Source organism: Nerophis lumbriciformis, linkage group LG23 (genome assembly GCF_033978685.3).
Source record: "Nerophis lumbriciformis linkage group LG23, RoL_Nlum_v2.1, whole genome shotgun sequence".
Taxonomy (NCBI): domain Eukaryota; kingdom Metazoa; phylum Chordata; class Actinopteri; order Syngnathiformes; family Syngnathidae; genus Nerophis; species Nerophis lumbriciformis.
Genome location: NC_084570.2, coordinates 25942273 through 25963759, shown reverse-complemented (window position 1 = coordinate 25963759; position 21487 = coordinate 25942273). Strand labels below are relative to the sequence as shown.

At 41.4% G+C, this 21487-nt stretch overlaps 1 protein-coding gene across 2 annotated transcripts in view; it reads left to right on the top strand.

Annotated features, from left to right (window-relative positions):
- Positions 1-20022, top strand: part of LOC133622311 (adenosine receptor A1-like) — a 117111-nt gene extending 97089 nt beyond the window's left edge. For both annotated transcript variants that reach the window (XM_061984904.1, XM_061984902.1), the window contains 2 exons: positions 17237-17516; positions 17709-20022. In XM_061984904.1, coding sequence (XP_061840888.1) covers positions 17237-17516; positions 17709-18083 — 655 coding nt within the window. In that variant the 3' untranslated portion in view covers positions 18084-20022. The remainder of the gene's footprint in view (positions 1-17236; positions 17517-17708) is intronic.
- Positions 20023-21487: the final 1465 nt, after the last annotated feature.

Below are 21487 nucleotides of genomic sequence, written 5' to 3'. Positions count from 1 at the left end.
CTCTGCAGTTATACATCTGGATAGATACATGGTACTTTCTGCAGTTATACATGTGGATAGATGCATGGTACTTTCTGCAGTTATACGTGTATATACATGCATGGTACTTTCTGCAGTTATACATGTTGATAGATGCCTGGCACTCTCTGCAGTTATACATCTGGATAGATACATGGTACTTTCTGCAGTTATACATGTGGATAGATGCCTGGTACTCTCTGCAGTTATAAATGTTGATAGATGCATGGTACTTTCTGCAGTTATACATGTTGGATAGATGCCTGGTACTCTCTGCAGTTATAAATGTTGATAGATGCATGGTACTTTCTGCAGTTATACATGTGGATAGATGCATGGTACTTTCTGCAGTTATACATGTGGATAGATGCATGGTACTTTCTGCAGTTATACATGTTGGATAGATGCCTGGTACTCTCAGCAGTTATACATGTTGATAGATGCATGGTACTCTCTGCAGTTATACATGTGGATAGATGCATGGTACTTTCTGCAGTTATGCATGTGGATAGATGCATGGTACTCTTTGCAGTTATACATGTTGATAGATGCATGGTACTTTCTGCAGTTATACATGCAGATAGATGGCTGGTACTTTCTGCGGTTATACATGTGGATAGATGCATGGTACTTTCTGCAGTTATACATGTGGATAGATGCATGGTACTTTGTGCAGTTATACATGTTGATAGATTACTGGTACTCTCTGCAGTCATAAATGTTAGAATAGAATAGAATAGAATAGAATATATCTTTATTGTCATTGTACATTGTACAACGAAATTGTAAGCAAAACTAATTTAGTGCAAATTCATAACACATAAAACCATAAGAACATAGACAAATAGATAAAAATACATACAATACATAAAAATAGCAAGCACACAGCTCACATGCACAGTCATTATTGTCGTCTTGTGTTCAGCGACACTATTGCTCTCGGGTAAAAAGTGTTCTTAAGTCTGTTTGTCTGGCATTTTATTGTTCTGTATCTCCTGCCCGAGGGCAGCAGTTCAAAAAGTTTATGAACTTTTTGAACTGCTGTAGCAGGTGTGTACCTACATGTACCTCATTTACCTACATGAGGTACATGTAGGTAAATGTTGATAGATGCATGGTACTTTCTGCAGTTATACAAACCCCGTTTCCATATGAGTTGGGAAATTGTGTTAGATGTAAATATAAACGGAATACAATGATTTGCAAATCCTTTTCAACCCATATTCATTTGAATGCACTACAAAGACAAGATATTTGATGTTCAAACTCATAAACTTAATTTTTTTTTGCAAATAATAATTAACTTTGAATTTCATGGCTGCAACACGTGCCAAAGTAGTTGGGAAAGGGCAAGTTCACCACTGTGTTACATGGCCTTTCCTTTTAACAACACTCAGTAAACGTTTGGGAACTGAGGACACACATTTTTTAAGCTTCTCAGGTGGAATTTTTTCCCATTCTTGCTTGATGTACAGCTTAAGTTGTTCAACAGTCCGGGGGTCTCCGTTGTGGTATTTTAGGCTTCATAATGCGCCACTTATTTTCAATGGGAGACAGGTCTGGACTACAGGCAGGCCAGTCTAGTACCCGCACTCTTTTACTATGAAGCCACGTTGATGTAACACGTGGTTTGGCATTGTCTTGCTGAAATAAGCAAGACAATGGTAACGTTGCTTGGATGGCAACATATGCTGCTCCAAAGTGAAGTGAAGTGAAGTGAATTATATTTATATAGCGCTTTTTCTCTAGTGATTCAAAGTGCTTTACATAATGAAACCCAATATCTAAGTTACAATTAAACCAGTGTGGGTGGCACTGGGAGCAGGTGGGTAAAGTGTCTTACCCAAGGACACAACGGCAGTGACGAGGATGGCGGAAGCGGGGATCGAACCTGCAACCATCAAGTTGCTGGCACGGCCATTCTACCAACCGAGCTATACCGCCTCCAAAACCTGTATGTACCTTTCAGCATTAATGGCGCCCTCACAGATGTGTAAGTTACCCATGTCTTGGGCACTAATACACCCCCATACCATCACAAATGCTGGCTTTTCAACTTTGCGCCTATAACAATCCGGATGGTTCTTTTCCTCTTTGGTCCGGAGGACACGACGTCCACAGTTTCCAAAAACAATTTGAAATGTGGACTCGTCAGACCACAGAACACTTTTCCACTTTGTATCAGTCCATCTTAGATGAGCTCAGGCCCAACGAAGCCGACGGCGTTTCTGGGTGTTGTTGATAAACGGTTTTCGCCTTGCATAGGAGAGTTTTAACTTGCACTTACAGATGTAGCGACCAAATGTAGTTACTGACAGTGGGTTTCTGAAGTGTTCCTGAGCCCATGTGATGATATCCTTTACACACTGATGTCACTTGTTGATGCAGTACAGCCTGAGGGATCGAAGGTCACGGGCTTAGCTGTTTACGTGCAGTGATTTCTCCAGATTCTCTGAACCCTTTAATGATATTATGGACCGTAGATGGTGAAATCCCTAAATTCCTTGCAATAGCTGGTTGAGAAAGGTTTTTCGTAAACTGTTCAACAATTTGCTCACGCATTTGTTGACAAAGTGGTGACCCTCGCCCCATCCTTATTTGTGAATGACTGAGCATTTCATGGCATCTACTTTTATACCCAATCATGGCACCCACCTGTTCCCAATTTGCCTGTTCACCTGTGGGATGTTCCAAATAAGTGTTTGATGAGCATTCCTCAACTTTATCAGTATTTATTACCACCTTTCCCAACTTCTTTGTCACGTGTTACTGGCATCAAATTCTAAAGTTAATGATTATTTGCAAAAAAAAAAAGTTTATCAGTTTGAACATCAAATATGTTGTCTTTGTAGCATATTCAAATGAATATGGGTTGAAAATGATTTACAAATCATTGTATTCCGTTTATATTTATATCTAACACAATTTCCCAACTCATATGGAAACGGGGTTTGTACATGTTGATAGATGCCTGGTACTCTCTGCAGTTATGCACGTGGGTAGATACATGGTACTTTCTTTAGTTATACATGTGGATAGATGCCTGGTACTCTCTGCAGTTATACATGTGGATAGATGCATGGTACTTTCTGCAGTTATACATGTTGATAGATGTCTGGTACTCTCTGCAGTTACACATGTGGATAGATGCATGGTACTTGCTGCAGTTATAAATGTTGATATATGCATGGTACTTTCTGCAGTTATACATGTGGATAGATGCATGGTACTTTCTGCAGTTATGCATGTGGATATATGCATGGTACTCTCTGCAGTTATACATGTTGATAGATGCATGATACTTTCTGCAGTTATACATGTAGATAGATTGCTGGTACTTTCTGCAGTTATACATGTTGATAGATGCATCATACTTTCTGCAGTTATACATGTTGATAGATGCATCATACTTTCTGCATTTATACATGTGGATAGATGCATGGTACTCTCTGCAGTTATACATGTGGATAGATGCCTGGTACTTTCTGCAGTTATACATGTGGATAGATCCATGGTACTTTCTGCAGTTATACATGTTGACAGATGCATGGTACTTTTCACAGTTATACATGTGGATAGATGCATGGTACTTTCTGCAGTTATACATGTGGATAGATGTATGGTACTCTCTGCAGTTATACATGTGGATAGATGCATGGTACTTTCTGCAGATATACATGTGGATAGATGCATGGTACTTTCTGCAGTTATACATGTGGATTGATGTATGGTACTTTCTGCAGTTATACATGTTGACAGATGCATGGTACTTTTCGCAGTTATACATGTGGATAGATGCATGGTACTTTCTGCAGTTATACATGTAGATGTATAAATGTATAAATGTTAATAAATGCATTGTACTTTCTGCAGTTATATGTGTGGATAGTAGAGATGCGCGGTTTGCGGACACAACCGCGGAGTCCGCGGATTATCCGCGGTTCGGGCGGTTGAAATAAAAAAAAATTAGATTTTATCCGCGGGTCGGGTCAGGCGGTTGAAATAAAAAAAAATTAGATTTGAAATAGATTCAGGCGGGTGGCAGTTAAACCAATTCGGAAATATATATACATAGTTAAATGTTGTTACCCACATACGAAAAACGAGCAGGCACCTGCAGCATATGCCACAACAGAAGAAGAAGAAAAAAAAAGAGATGGACACTTTTATGGAGCGGAGAAGGGACGCCTCGCCGGGGTCCGGGACCGAGGCCCCTTCCCCTGAGAGGGCCCCACCGGGAGCCGTAGCTGAGGTGATCCGCGAGAAGGGCCCGACGCACGTCCAGGGTCACCACCGCGCCCACCGCACGACACCCCGCCTCGTCCGCCTTCGCCGCGGCCGGCGTCACGCGCAGCAGGTAAGCAGCTTACCTGCCCGCCACCCCCGTGGCCGGGGGCGCGTAACAGGGGTCACTCCGCGCGCAGTGCGCTCACGAAAGGGGTGGGGCAAGCAGAACTGGCGCTGCGGGATGAACCGAACGCCGGGTTAAGGCGCCCGATGCCGACGCTCATCAGACCCCAGAAAAGGTGTTGGTTGATATAGACAGCAGGACGGTGGCCATGGAAGTCGGAACCCGCTAAGGAGTGTGTAACAACCCACCTGCCGAATCAACTAGCCCTGAAAATGGATGGCGCTGGAGCGTCGGGCCCATACCCGGCCGTCGCCGGCAGCGAGAGCCGCGAGGGCTAGGCCGCGACGAGTAGGATGGGCGCCGCGGTGCGCGTTGAGGCCTCGGGCGCGAGCCCGGGTGCGAGGGACATCGCACCTCCACGCGCTTGGAGGTGCGCTCAGCGCGGCTCCCAGATGATTGCTGCATTGGATCAGTCGCCTTTCTTTAACAGGCAAAAGCTTTATAACCTCACTAATGCCTTGCAACGTCTATATTAGATATATAACAACGGGCGGGTGCGGGCGGGTGCGGTGTTGATTAAATGTTAATTCGGGTGGATGCGGATGGTTGACGACTTTTGTCATGCGGTTGCGGATGAAATAATTGCCTATCCGCGCATCTCTAGTGGATAGATACATGGTACTTTCTGCATTTATACATGTTGATAGATACATGGTACTTTCTGCAGTTATACATGTGGATAGATGCATGGTACTTTCTGCAATTAAGAAAATGGACGCACTCGGGCCAAGGTGTTATTTTTGTGGGCTTGTAAATGTTTCTCCATCTCTCTCTTACACGGATTGAAAAATGATCTTGTTGTACCTGACATTGTCATCAATACGTCTTATGGATGGATGGATTGATGGATGATGGAAGGATGAATGGATGGATAGATATATACAAAACCCAAAACTAGTGAAGTTGGCACGTTGTGTAAATCTTAAATAAAAACAGAATACAATTATTTGCGTATCCTTTTCAACCTATATTCAAGTGAATAGACTGCAAAGACAAAATACATAACGTTCAAACTGGAAAACTTTGTTATTTTTTGCAAATATTAGCTCATTTGGAATTTGATGGCTGCAACATGTTTCAAAAAAGCTGGCACAAGTGGCAAAAAAGACTGACAAAGTTGAGGAATGCTCATAACACACTTATTTGGAACATCCCACAGGTTAAGAGGTTAATTGGGAACAGGTGGGTGCCATGATTGGGTATAAAAGCAGCTTCCATGAAATGCTCATTCATTCACAAACAAGGATGAGGTGAGGGTCACCACTTTGTCAAGAAATGCGTGAGCAAATTGTTGAACAGTTCAAGAACAACATTTCTCAATGAGCTATTGCAAGGAATTTAGGGTTTTCACCATCTACGGTCCGTAAATCATCAAAAGGTTCATAAAATCGGGAGAAATCACTGCACGTAAGCGGCAAGGCCGAAAACCAACATTGAATGCCGTGACCTTTGATCCCACAGGCAGTACTGCATCAAAAACCGACATCAGTGAGTAAAGGATATCACCACATGGGCTCAGGACCACTTCAGAAAACCACTGTCAGTATCTACAGTTGGTCGCTACATCTGTAAGTGCAAGTTAAAACTCTACTATGCAAAGCGAAAGCCATTTATCAACAACACCCAGAAACGCCGCAGGCTTCGCTGGGCCCGAACTCATCTAAGATGGACTGATGCAAAGTGGAAAAGTGTTCTGTGGTCTGACGAGTCCACATTTCCAAATTGTTTTTGGAAACTGTGGACGTCAAAGAGGAACAGAATCATCCGGATTGTTATATGTGCAAAGTTTAAAAGCCAGCATCTGTGATGGTATGGGGGTGTATTAGTGCCCAAGGCATGTGTAACTTACACATCTGTGAAGGCACCATTAATGCTGAAAGGTACATACAGGTTTCGGAGCAACGTATGTTGCCATCCAAGCAATGTTATCATGGACGCCCCTGCTTATTTTAACAAGACAATGCCAAGCCACATTCTGCTTGTGTTACATCAGCGTGGCTTCGTAGTAAAAGACTATACTGGCCTGCCGTAGTCCAGATCTGTCTCCCATTGAAAATGTGTGGCGCATTATGAAGCGTAAAATACCACAAATGAGACCGGACTGTTGAACAACTTAAGCTGTACATCAAGCAAGAATGGGAAATAATTCCACCTGAAAAGCTTCAAAAATTTGTCTCCTCAGTTCCCAAACTGAGGGTTGTTAAGTGGAAAGGCCATGTAACACAGTGGTAAAAAATGCCCCTGTGCCAATGTTTTTGCAATGTGTTGCTGCCATTAAATTCTAAGTTAATGATTATTTTCAAAAAAAGTTATGTTTCTCAGGTCGAACATTAAATATCTTGTCTTTGCAGTCTATTCCATTGAATATAAGTTGAAAAGGATTTGCAAAGCATTGTATTTTGTTTTTATTTATCATTTACACAACGTGCCAACTTCACTGCTTTTGGGTTTTGTAGATAGATGGATGATAGAAAGAAGGATGGATGGATGGATGTATAGATGGACGAATGGACACGTAGACAGACAGATAGATGGACAGACAGATAAATGGATGATCACAATTAGGTTTTGGCCTTGGTCTTGTTTGATGACATCATCATATTAAACATTTGCCCATGTGACAATGGGCCTGCAAGATTGTGACAAAGAACGCGTGATTGGTCAATAGACTCATGCTGCTCTCTCAGTGGATTACATCATTTGTCAGCCTGGCAGTAGAGAGAGAGAGAGAGAGAGAGAGAGAGAGAGAGAGAGAGAGAGAGAGAGAGAGAGAGAGAGAGATATGCACACACGTCAATCATGTTTACACAATGGCAGCAATACTAGGTATTCTTGAATACTTTTCATTGTTTGGATGAATGTTTCATAATGCACAATTGTTCAGTGCTTCATCAAATATGCAGCATTAACCCTTGGGGATTCGCTAAATGTTGTGAACGTTATAGGTCCCAGAGCCCCACTTATAAAAGTGTTAAAGTAAGTTAAAATAAACTCTTTTGAGTTTTGTTGTTTTGTTGATAAATGGCTTTCGCTTTGCATAGTAGAGTTTTAACTTGCACTTACAGATGTAGCGACCAACTGTAGTTACTGACAGTGGTTTTCTGAAGTGTTCCTGAGCCCATGTGGTGATATCCTTTACACACTGATGTCGGTTTTTGATGCAGTACTGCCTGTGGGATCAAAGGTCACGGGCTTAGCTGCTTACGTGCAGTGATTTCTCCAGATTCAACAATTTGCTCACGTATTTGTTGACAAAGTGGTGACCCTCGCCCCATCCTTGTTTGTGAATGACTGAGCATTTCATGGAATATACTTTTATACCCAATCATGGCACCCACCTGTTCCCAATTTGCCTGTTCACCTGTGGGATGTTCCAAATAAGTGTTTGATGAGTATTCCTCAACTTTATCAGTATTTATTACCACCTTTCCCAACTTCTTTGTCACGTGTTGCTGGCATCAAATTCTAATGTTAATGATTATTTGCAAAAAAAAAAAGGTTTATCAGTTTGAACATCAAATATGTTGTCTTTGTAGCATATTCAACTGAACATGGGTTGAAAATGATTTGCAAATCATTGTATTCCATTTATATTTACATCTAACACAATTTCCCAACTCATATGGAAACGGAGTTTGTATATCTTATCTGTTGATATACAATTATTGTTATACATTTATATTTATGTATGTGTTATGCCCTTTTTGTCAAAGAAAACACAGTTTTTTTAATGTAGCAAAATATGCAATAAATCTCCCCACTCCATTTTTTTTCAAAATAACTATATATGAGGTAATTGTAGCCTTAAATAGGACAACAATTCATAACTGTCAGGACTAGGACTATGGTGTGGTTTGTTTTCCCATGGTGCAAATGATTTGGACCGGACATGGCGTGAAGGTAAATACATATTTAATTTTAACACTCAAAAAAGGAATAAACAAAAGGCGCGCACAAGGGCGGAAGTAGAAAACTTGGCTATAAAAACAAAAACTCGCACAAAGGCAGAACTATGGACAAAAAAACAAAAGACACTAACTGTGGCATTAATCAACAACGGACAGATCCCAGATGTCCAAAAACGAGGTCAAGAGTCATGGGAGGGCGGGAGGGGGACATGGCGGTGGGTCACCAGACCACGTGTTCCCGTATCCACCGGGGCAGAGTTAGGTGGCGGCGACGCTTAGAGCGCCGCTGTACCTGACGAGGTGGGCGACCTGGGAATGGCCACATCCGTGGCCGACGAGGAGGTCGACGCCGACCTCCTCCTGGCGTGGCGGACGCCCATGGAATGGCCACATCCGTGGCAGACGAGGAGGTGGATGCGTCGTCATCGTGGCAGGCGGCGAAGCTTGGCGTGGCGCGTCAGGCAGCAAAGCTTGGCGTGGCGGGTCTTGGTCTTGGCATGGTGGGTCTTGGTCTTGGCATGGCGGGTCTTGGTCTTGGCATGGAGGGTCTTGGTCTTGGCATGGAGGGTCTTGGTCTTGGCATGGATCTTGGCGTCGTGGAGCTGCGACTGGTGGCACTTGGCGTCGTGGAGCTGCGACTGGCGGCACTTGGCGTCGTGGAGCTGCGACTGGCGGCACTTGGCGTGGAGCTGTGACTGGAGGAACTTGGCGTGGTAGAGCTTGGCGTGCTGCTAGGCATGTTGCTAGCCTTGGAGCAGGGCGTGGAGCTAGCCGTGGCATAGGTGCTAGCCTTGGTGCTGGTGCTAGCCGTGGTGCAGGTCGTGGTGCTAGCCTTGGAACAGCGACAGGTGCTAGCCGTGGTGCAGCTAGCCGTGGTGCAGGTAGTCGTGGTGCTAGCCGTGGTGCAGGTGGAGGTGGCCTAGTTGGGGGTTGCGGCTTGGCAGGCCGAAAGACCGGTGGTGGTGGCCGGACCAAAGGTTGCGGCTTAGCAGGCCGAAGAACTGGTGGAACCACCCCACCAGCACAGCTCCTGGCCGTAGCCCCCCCCTCAAGGGGCGGATACCAGACGCTCTCCCTGCGGAACAGTCTTTTGGGTGGCGAGAGGTCAGGAGGGGGGCAGAATCCTCCCCTTTAAATTGTCCAAAAAATATTTATTTATCCCCACCTGAGGTTGTGTGGGCGGAAAAAAATAAACATTTTGTGACGGGGGCGGGGCTTGAGTCTTGGGGGACAAGGACAGTCCTGGTGAGTGGGTCTGTGAAAAATTTTTCTGGAAGTGTCTGATTCTGGCAAAAAAGTCCTTTGGTGGTGGCTGATAGAAAAAGTTAACAGAATTTAAAAAAAATCTTGGTCTCTGACGTCATCACCAGTGGGCGAGTTGACGTCATGACAAGGCGGCGGCGTGATGTCATCTGCGGGAAAACTTATTTGCTGGCGACATCTGTCAGGACTAGGACTATGGTGTGGTTTGTTTTCCCATGGTGCAAATGATTTGGACCGGACATGGCGTGAAGGTAAATACATATTTAATCTTAACACTCAAAAAAGGAATAAACAAAAGGCACGCACAAGGGCGGAAGTACAAAACTTGACTATAAAAACAAAAACTCGCACAAAGGCAGAACTATGGACAAAAAAACAATAGACACTAACTGTGGCATTAATCAACAAAACTTACTTGCGATGACGTGAACAGGGCAGCATGGACTATGAACATGAAACAGAGTGTCAGGAGTGTGTCAAGAGTGATGTCGCCAGGCTGACTGCCTGGCAACTACAGGCTTAAATAGTGATGACATGATTAGTGAAAACAGGTGCGTGACTCAAAATGTGAAAACGTGAGACAGGTGCGTCACATGCTGATGTGAACCAGGTGAAACTAATGGTTACTATGGTGACAAAGGGAGTGAAGACAAGAACTAAAAAGTGTCCAAAAACCAAGCAAAACATAACTAAACAAAACATGATCACAGACATGACAATAACATTGATTTTGATGTTATGATTTTGCCCTGTGATAAGGTGGCGACTTGTCCAGGATGTATGCCGCCTTCCGCCGAATGCAGCTGAGATAGACTCCAGCACCCCCCGCGACCCCGAAGGGACAAGCGGTATAAAATGGATGGATGGATGGATGGATTTTGATGAGATTACATTTATCGAAAACATTATCACTAACGATAACACTATAGCATAACAATATATCAGCAACAGTATCTACACAATTCAATTAACTTACGACTATTAACACCAGCATGTTTGCAACTTGGTTGAGTTTGCCAGCTGGAGTACTTGGTACTTAGTCAGAAAGGAAGTGGACCTCGGTTGGGGAATTTGGGACTGCGGGGGCAGTTGCAAGACACTGATGTCTCTTTAATGCACAAGTTGCTAGGATGCAAACCTCCATTAGAGGTTTCTGCTTCAGATGTCTGATAACGCATCGTTTACTTTGCCGTGTAAATAAAATTAGAAAGTACAAGTCAAGTTTTTTTTTGATGGGGATGGGGGGTGTTTATGTCTGCTCTGTCGGTGTACTGCAGCTGGGCTTAGTTATAACAGGATATGACTAGAAGAATGATGTCATATTTGTCATTCTTCAACTGAGTTTGCTTATAAGTGAACAGGCTGTGACTGAGTGATTTTTTTAACACACTTAAAAAACAAATAGAACTAAGTTGAGATCGGCCGGTGTGTTTTTTTAGGGTCGATACCGATTATTGGTTGTAAAAAATGCAGATAACCGATATTTGGAGCCGATATTAATTTACAGTAAAAGTTACATATCGGCGTAAAAAACATTGGCGATTAAATTATTTAATCCCGATTAATCGCATCTTGTCCATATTTAACTCAAAATGAATCGCTATAATCGCAGATAGGTAGAATTGTTCATCATTGTGTGAATGCTCCATAGCATGGTTTTCTACACCAAAATTAATCTATTTATTAAACTTCTTCAACTTCTTCTTCTTCTTCTCCAGATTTTGGCACGCTCTACCTTCCACATTTTTCACCCGATTCAAACCGTTCCAACTTCAAACTGTTCAGCCTATTTGGGAATTGTTGGCTTTCCCTTGAAAAATTCCAAGAATTCCAAGATTTCCCAGAATTCCAGGTTTTCCGGGACATTTTTCCCATTCACAATTAATTGGCCATTGTAGAGGTTGCCCTCTAGTGGGTTCTGCGGACCACCACACACTGCCACGAGAGCCCGGATTTCAGGGTACAACACTGTTTTATTTTCATAAATAGTGGTAGGCGTTTGCTTTCCAGCAAATTGTCTTTCCATCAGTCCGTGTCTCTCTCTCTCTCTGGCTCCCACTCCAACTGCCGTGTCTCTTCCCGGCTGCTGCTAATAAAGGCGACAGGTGATTAGATAACAAGGCTCACCTGGGCCATCTACTCACCTGTTGCTGTCTTCAAGGCCTGTCCTTGACACCTCGTTCCGCGGTAGGCCCGCAGGCCACGCCCCCTCCACAGCCATATTTCAAACTTCTACCATTTCCACATTTTTCAACCGATTCAAACCATTCCACCTTCAACACATTCCACCATCCTGGAAATTCAAACTACTTTTTTTCCGGGTTCAAAAAAATCCCAGGATTTTCCAGAATTCCTGGTTTTCCAAAGTCTCTTTTCCACCCTTTTTTCTGGCGACTACTCCTTCTACATTTTTCAATGCATTTCAACTGTTCCACCGTCAAAACATTTCTCTTAATTAGGACAAAAAACAAACTTGTTTTTTGAACTGGAAAAATTCCTGGTTTTCCCAAAATTCCAGGAATTTCATAATACCATTTCTCAATTCAACATGTTACTACTTCAACATTTCTCAACCGATTTGAAAATTTGGCACCAACCATTTCAATTCATTCAGACCATTCAAGATTTTTACCATTTTCTAAAAAATTCCTGGTTTTCCTGTAATTCCAGGAATTTCGTAATACCATTTCTCAATTCACCATGTTACTACTTCAACATTTCTCCACCGATTTGAAAAATTTCAACACCAACCATTTCAACTTATTCAGACCATTCAAATTGTTTACCATTTTCAAAAAAATTCCCGCTTTTCCCAAAATTCCCACATTTTTGAAAATTCCTATTGAAATCAATGGGGCATTCTTTAAAGTTCTAGAACTCCCACATTTTTCATCTGATTCCAACCGTTACAACTTCAAAATATTCAGCCTGTTTGGAATTGTGTGCTCTACTTCAACTAAAAAAAATTCCAGGATTTCAGTTTAATTTCAGCGTTCATTCACACGCAATTCCTTCAGGAATTGCCTCATTTAGTTAATAAGTGTACCCTCGACAGATCATTTTCAGGGTGGGTGGCTTCATATTGCTGCATGACATTGTTTTAACCTTCTCTATTAATTAATCAAATGTAATATTCAGATAGATAAATGAACATTTAAAATTACTTTTAATGAAGACAGCAATGAGCTTAGAGGGAAAAGCGGGAGATACCATAAAGCAGGGGTCCCCAACCTTTTTTGCACCAGGGACCGGTTTAACGAATGCATTATTTTCACGGACCGGCTTCCCACGTGTGGCAGATAAAAACAGCAAAAAAGTGAGCATGAAAAATCAACTTGCCATAACGCTGAAGTATTGGGAACCCTTGGAGTGTTTCTTTGCTAAGAGATGGTTCCCGGCACGTTGATGGCGCCCCCTAGAATGTAATATGTCTGTTTTTTCAGCTGCGGTCTGCATAGGCCGCAGCGGTACTTAGTTGTAATCAGTGTTGGGTTAGTTACTGAAAAGCAGTAACTAGTTACAGTTACTAGTTACTTCATTTCAAAAGTAACTCAGTTACTAACTCAGTTACTTGCACCAAAAAGTAATGCGTTACTGTGAAAAGTAACTATTTAGTTACTTCTTTTTTCTTTTTTTTTTAAAGCTCCAATTAATGCCCTTTTAGCCTTCATTTCAGTACTGTTATTGCACTGGAGAATAATACAATCTGTTGATCAACTTGACATGCATTTGCATCACTCAACTCTGCTAAGCCATGTGGTCTACATACAACACACAAAGACAAAGATATGTTACAAAGGCCAATTTGTTTCTGGCCAGAACAAATTGACAAAACTATTTTAAATAGCTGCAACATAACATACATAAGTAACAAACAGCATAATAACAGCATAGATGTAAACCAAGAAAGGCACACACTACATGCACAAAGTCTAACCAGGCATTTTCTTCCTCAAGTAATTCTTATACAAAATCATGTCTGAAACCCAGAACACTACACATTTCCCCAGTTTTAGTTTAGAGATAAGGAAAGATTGGCCTGGCCCACTAGGATCCTTCTTTATGTTTGTGAACTTTATAGTCTATACATTTAGAGTGATGTGATAATCAAACACTCTAGAAGTCTAGAATGAAAGAGTATATAAGAGAATTGACAGCAACGTTCCCTCTCAGGAGCGCGCATGTGCAATTGCGCACTGCTCAAGCGTCCTCTGCGCACGGCAAATCTATGCCATGCACAAAATCTAATAAAAAAATAAGCGCATAACAATTTTCGACACGACACGGACACGACAGAGAAAACCGTTTTCGTCATCATTGTTCAAATATTGTAACGTCTGTCGAGACGCTTTGAGGACATGAATTCCATCCATCACTTTACTGAGCAAAACTCTTTACTGTCGGCCATAAACACATCACCAAAACATTAGTAAAAAAATGATATCTAGCAAAACTGGTCATTTTCTGCAGTACAAACCAGACCAAAAGCAACTTTGTTATATCAACAGCAGCCGCTCGCTCTCTCACGTGCGCCAACACTTGCACATATGGCACTTAGCCAGTGATGCGTTTACAGCCACACAAAAAGTCGGACAACTCCAACACCACACATAAAGTGTCATTCCAGGTCGTTACACTATGATTTACCAATCAAATGTGTGCTTATTCTAGTGTCATTTTTTAGGAATCTTAATTTATAAATATTAATCATTAAATGCTGTTAGTATATTAAATAAATACTAATAAAAATATATTTTTTACAAACAGGAAGTTGCAGGAATGTACACATGATCCCCTGCTTACATCTCATTGTGCAACATGTGAATGTTTTAATGGGAACTAAATGCAATGTCTGAAATTATTTCCAAAGCAGGACCTCCACCCAGACAAACAATACAAGTACACAGTTCATGAAAAACAATATTTTTTGTTATTGTCATTATAAGTGGGCCTAAACACTTATACTAGAAATGGAAATGACTGCTGTCATTTGATTCTAATAATAAGAGAATGTTGTCTGTCTATCTGTGTTGGCCCTGTGATGAGGTGGGGACTTGTCCAGGGTGTACAATGCCTTCCGCCCGAATGCAGCTGAGATAGGCTCCAGCGACCCCGAAAGGGACAAGCGGTAGAAAATGGATGGATGGATGGAGATGTAAGTTGTTATTTAGTGAGGTTTGGGACAGGTGTGCTGCTGGTGTAGCCACAGTGTGCACGTCTAAAGTTGCTCACATGGACTCCACTCAATGCTCAGGGACTTTTTGCATTTGCTCACACATGAACAATTAGAGGGAACATTGATTGACAGAGTGTGTGTATCTTCAGCGGTGAATGGTGGTGGTGGTGGAGGTGAAGTGGCATCAGAGTCTCTGTCTCTCTTTACTAGCTTCGTCGAAGCATGTTGCTATGTAGCTTGTTTCAGCAGATTTGAATTGCTGTTTTGGGCAGTAGATGGCATCTTTGATCCAAAGCACAATTTACATTTAACTAAAATGTTATTTTCTTTGTGCTCGACAAAAGAAAAGTAGTGAAAATATCTCCATGTTAGCAAACTCGACTTCTGGCTCCGCCATGATCAGACACGCCCCCCCCCCCCCTCGCTCCCCACACTCACACTCATACACACCCACACAGAGCGCATGTCTCTCTCTCTTCTCCGGCTTGTGACACAAGAAGAATCAGAACGACACAGCAGCCCCCCCGATAAAACACACTTTATACTACATAAAAAGTAACGTAAAATAACGCAGTAACGCATCATGTAGTAACGGTAACGGAGTTACTGAATATAAAAAAATAACGCATTAGATCACTAGTTACCGCCGAAACTAACAGCGTTACAGTAACGCGTTACTTTGTAACGCGTTAGTCCCAACACTGGTTGTAATACACTTTTCTACCACAAACAGAAGAAGTCTGGAGCTAAAGTCATAGCAAAAATTCCTAAGCGCAAAAATTATGACTATAGTGGTGAAGCTGTATTTTCATTTGCACTTTAATTTCATTGACAGTTTAGTTAACAAACATATTTATTATTGAGTTTGTTTATTTTAGCACAACATAATACATATTGTATGTATATTTATTTTTTCTAATCAGCCTGATCTAAGCCAAAGGTTTATTTGTCTAATTAATAATATAATCTTTGTGATTAACACGTTCTTTTATATCATTTTACAAGGTAGTGAACTGTAAGTAGGTTAGATATTTTATTAATTGCGATTAATCGCATTTTGTCCATAGTTAACTTAAAAATTATTTTTTCCCTCCAATCCACTGAACTCTGCTAAGCAATGTTTGTCTACATAGAACACACAAAGACGTTGTTGTTGTTTCAAAGAGCCAATTTATTTCAGGCCAGAACAAATTGACAAAGCTATTTTAAATAGCTGCTACGTAACATACATAAGTAACAAACAGCATAATAACAACATAGCTGTAAAGCAAGGAAGGCACACACTACATACACAAAGCCTAACCAGGCGTTTTTTTCTCAAGGAATTCTGAAACAAAATCATGTCTGAAGCCCAGAACACTACACATTTCCCCAGTTTTAGTTTAGAGATAAGGAAAGATTGGCCTGACCCACTAGCATGCCTCTTTATGTTTGTGAACTTTATAGTCCATACATTTAGAGTGATGTGATAATCAAACACTGTAGAAGTCTAGAATGAAAGAGTATATAAGAGAATTGACAGAGTGTGTACCTTCAGTGCTGAATGATGAGCACAGGCAGAGTTAATCCTTAAGTGGTGGTGGTAGAGGTGAAGTGGCATCGGAGTCTGTCTCTCTTTACTAGCTTTGTCGAAGCATGTTGCTTTTGTAGGTGTTTCAGCAGATTTTAGTTGCTGTTTTGGGCAGTAGATGGGATCTTTGATCCAAGACACAACTTACATTTAACTAAAATGTTCTTTTCTTTGTGCTCGACAAAAGAAAAGTAGTGAGAATATTTACATAACAAACTCTACTGCAGCTCCGTCGTGATCAGACACGCCCCCCCTCCCCTCCCTCCCCACACCCACACCCACACCCAGACACACACAGAGCGCGCGTCTCTCTTCTCCGGCTTGTGACACAAGAAGAATCAGAAGGACGACACTGCAGCGCTCCAATAAAACATACTCAGATTTTCTGTTTCTAACCGATACTACATAAAAAATAACGTAAAATAACGCAGTAACACATCATGTACTTTGTAACGCGTTAGTCCCAACACTGCATATGAACCATCTCGGGCTCTGAGAACCTCTGGGAGTGGTCTCCTGCTGGTGCCCAGAGTCAGGGCTAAAGGCTGTGTTTCAGTTTTATGCTGCTAAAATCTGGAATAGTCTTCCTGAAGATGTGAGACAGGCTTCAACGTAGGCAATGTTCAAATCACGGCTGAAAAACATTTTTATTAAATTGTGCAATAATAGTTCATGATTCTACTTTTTAAATATATATTTTTTTAATACAAATCTGTGAGGACCGATTCAAAATTGTGCCAGCTGACAAACATATTTCTGGCTCGTCCATCATGGATATCCGCAGTGACTACAATGCCTCAGAGTTTAGAGAAGGCTTCTGGACAAAATGGCACCACAATGAACTGTACGGTTGTAAACTCTTTGTCCCCCCCCCTTCCCCGTCGCCATAGCTACAAACGAGTGGTGACCCGTCGGCGAGCCGGCACGGCCGTGTTGCTGTGCTGGCTGGTATCCATCCTGGTGGGCCTCACGCCGATGTTCGGCTGGAACAACCTGCGGCATGTCCGTAACAATGGTTCCCTGATGGTGATCTGCCAGTTCGAGACGGTCATCAGCATGGACTTCATGGTCTACTTCAACTTCTTCGGTTGGGTGCTGCCCCCCCTGCTCCTCATGCTCCTCATCTATGTGGAGATCTTCCACATGATTCACAAGCACCTCAACAAGAAGGTGAGACCGTCTCTGGGAATCGGTTTAGCATTGATGACTGAATGATTCATTCATTGATTCAGAACATACAGTGCAACCGGAAAGTATTCACAGCGCTTTTTAAACCTTCCTTTCTCAACTCTGACCGGGATTCGGGAACAAAATGGCATCTAACAAATCTATAGTACTCTCTTGTCCTTTGTCTTTGTGCAGGTGACAGTGAGCCATGTGGACCCCAGCCATTACTTTGGCAAGGAGCTCAAGCTCGCCAAGTCCTTGGCCCTCGTTCTTCTACTCTTCGCGGTCAGCTGGCTTCCCCTTCACATCCTCAACTGCATCACTTTATTTTGTCCGGCGTGTAACAAGCCATCGTTCCTCATTTACGTGGCCATCCTCCTGTCCCACAGCAACTCCGCCGTCAACCCCGTCGTGTACGCTTTCGGCATTAGGAAGTTTCGCACATCCTTCGGGAAAATTTGGAAACAGTACGTTCTGTGTCGGGATTCGGACGGTCAGCTTCCTCAAAGTGTGAGTCAGAAGAGACACAGGCGCGACGATCTCGAAAACGACAATGATGATGATGTGTGATCTTTGGCAACTAACATCTACCCTACTCTGTGACCTCAAAGCCTGAGGAAATACAGACGGACCTCAGAAAGCTTCTACTGTAGATCGAACTCTCCGTTCCTTGTTTCCTGGCGCCAACTGGCCACGGGGAGTGGAGCACATGAGTGTTTTGGCTTGGTTTTGAACAATTTCCCTTGTGGATCATTAAAGTTTGTTTAATTCTAAGTCTAAGGATGCCCTTCCTACGCAACCTAGATCGGAATCGAACACATGAAAGGCAGAGGCGCCTCCACCAGAGACTCCGTCCACAACTTTCGAAACTATGAGTACGAGATAATTAGACACTGACTCAGATGGGAATGTTTTTGTTGATGTCTCTACCAGCTACCAGTTGTTGCTGTCATTCGGGACAATAGGCTTACCGGGAATTGGAATAACTAAACACAGATCTTGTGATTCACATGAAGTATGACAGTGACCACTCTTTGTAGTTTTCTCAGCAAAACTGAAATGTGCCACATTTAGGGCAATGTGGTATTGGTTTGACAGTTTGGTAAACTTGTGACGGGCAAAAGGCCAAACAAATGCTTTGAGAGGGAGAAGATGGAATGTTGGCTGCATGGATGCAAAAAATGTGATCCCTCGGCATTAGGAAAACACCACAGAAGGTGTGACTGAGGTCAGATTGATAAAGCTACCAACCACTAGTTGTGTGTCCATTGCAGTTTTTTTGCAAAATAAAAGCAACATTTAAAAAAATTCGACAAAGTACATTTTCGACTCATAAGTGCTTCCATTAAAGGCTGTTTTGAGGCAGTTCTCAAAACAGAAGATGGACGATTTGCGATTCCATCCTTTTGGAGCTGGGATTGGAATTGCAGCCACTGCTGTTGCCATGATTGTCAATTGCTGGGATGTTACTGACGTCACGTCACAAACCGTACTAGCCGCCATTTAGCCTTTCTCGAAGAAAAAATGCCCTAAGCTTGCGTTGTTTCGGCTGTAGGAACCGTTCAAATCGCAAAAAGGATAAAAGTTTCTTCAGTGTTCCTCGAGAGGTCATCAAAAAGGGCGGAAGAGTGCAAGATTTTACGAAACAACGACCAGAAAAGCTGCTCACACTCCAGTCCAAGATAGCAGAGTCGAAGAATGCACGAGTTTGCAGTAATCACTTTGTTAAAGGTTTGTTTGATATACTTTTAACGTTCAATATTTCCCATTAATGTATTATCTTGATATTCTTTGTATTTCTTAAACACATGTTTGCTATGAGCACCACCTCGGCGAGTCTAAATAAAAGAAAGCAAATGTCAACAAAACCTAAAAGATTTAGGTTTTTACCAAAGACAACAATCATAAATGAATCTTTCAGCACATACACAATGTTGACATCTATAGTTATATTGTGATGAACAATCATAAATTAATCTTTCAGCACATACACAATGTTGACATCTGTAGTTATATTTTGATGAACAATCATAAATTATTCATTCAGCACATACACAATGGTGACATCTATAGTTATATTTTAATAAACGACCATAAATTAATCTTTCAGCACATACAACATTTTAACATCTAAAGTTATATTTTGATAAACAATCATAAATGAATCTTTCAGCACATCCACAATGTTGACATCTATAGTTATATTTTGATAAAGACGGGGGAAACATGCTACTCGTAAATGGTGTGTGTAACAACAACAACAAACATGGCTGTGACACAAAGTTCAATCATAAAATACAACTTTATCCGAGCAAAAACTAGGCATGTTTATCCAGGAGAGTCTTGATGCCATTGTCCTTGACTGAGACACACACAAAGAAGATGTAGACCTCCATCTTTTCCAAGTTTTCATCTGTTTTGTCGTGTAGAATGATGTGTGGTGGAATTTCTGACCTTTGAACCATATTTTGTGTCTGTCGAAGTCCGAAAAGAGAGAGAGGTCGAAAACCATTAAGAATGTCTGCTCGTTTCTCTTTTTTCTATTCTGTGCCATTGAATATTCTTTATCAGCCGATAAAGGCTTTAAAATGTAATATCAGAAAATATTGGTATCGTTTTTTTATTATCGGTATCGGTATCGGTTTATTTTTTATTTTTTATTTTTATGTTTTATTAAATCAACATAAAAAACACAAGATACACTTACAATTAGTGCACCAACCCCCAAATCCTCCCTCCCCCATTTATACTCATTCACACTCATTATAATCATAGTACTAACCGTTAACATTTTACTCATTTTCATTAATTAATTAATAATTTCATTTATTTATTTATTTTCATTAATTACTAGTTTCTATGTAACTGTTTTTATATTGTTTTACTTTCTTTTTTATTCAAGAAAATGTTTTTAATTTATTCATCTTGTTTTATTTCATTAATTTTTCAAAAAAGGACCTTGTCTTCACCATACCTGGTTGTCCAAATTAGGCATAATAATGTGTTAATTCCACGAATGTATATATCGGTATCGGTTGGTATCGGTATCGGTAATTAAAGAGTAGGACAATATCGGAATATCGGATATCGGCAAAAAGCCATTATCGGACATCCCTAATAAAAATGGTCTCCTCCTTATGTCATGTGCAGAAAACAAACAAACACCTGTTTAAGAAATAAGAATGCACTTTTTTAAACAGCAGACTTGGCCAGACTGAGATCATTTTGGGTTTCGGGGAAGATGCACAATGCTTTTGGTTAATGAGCATCATGAAAACAGGACTCTTATTGTCACCCTGTTGACCCCTTATGTTGCAAAATATAACCAACTATATAAATATAAATATACATATATTGTATGTTTTCATTCGACTGTGGTACAGTGTCTCAGATAACTCTTTGAAGGGTAATTTACATTGTAAAATGCTTTTAAAAAGTATTTGTAGTATTTCTATTAATCATTGTAATTTATTTATTGAACCTTTCAGGTTTGATCTTTACAGTTATACTTCTTTAATTTTTATTATTTGTTTCTCTGTGACATAAGTTGGCAACAGATATACATTAAAATATGTGCAAAATGGTTTGGGCCAATTTTTTTCAGTACCACTTCAAACCAATGTTGCCATTGTTTTGCTACTACTGCATATCACACGGGTGTGACCTGCTGACATTACAGGTTTAATAAGGATCCTGGCCTGTAGATTGCTTCAACCCTTTTTTAAATCGCTGACAGAGTAATTGCTGCAACTTTGCTACCGACTTACAGACAATGTGAGTAACTCATGTCAAAGACCATGAATTCCACTTTGAAGTGCATGTTTACATACGACCCAATCCAAACAACCTTTCCCACTCATGGCGCAAATAAACCAACACAAGAAGTTAACACACATGGTTCCACATAACACAACCTGCTCACTGAACATTGTGGATATTAAAAACAAATGTCCACACACAATGCGTAATTCAAA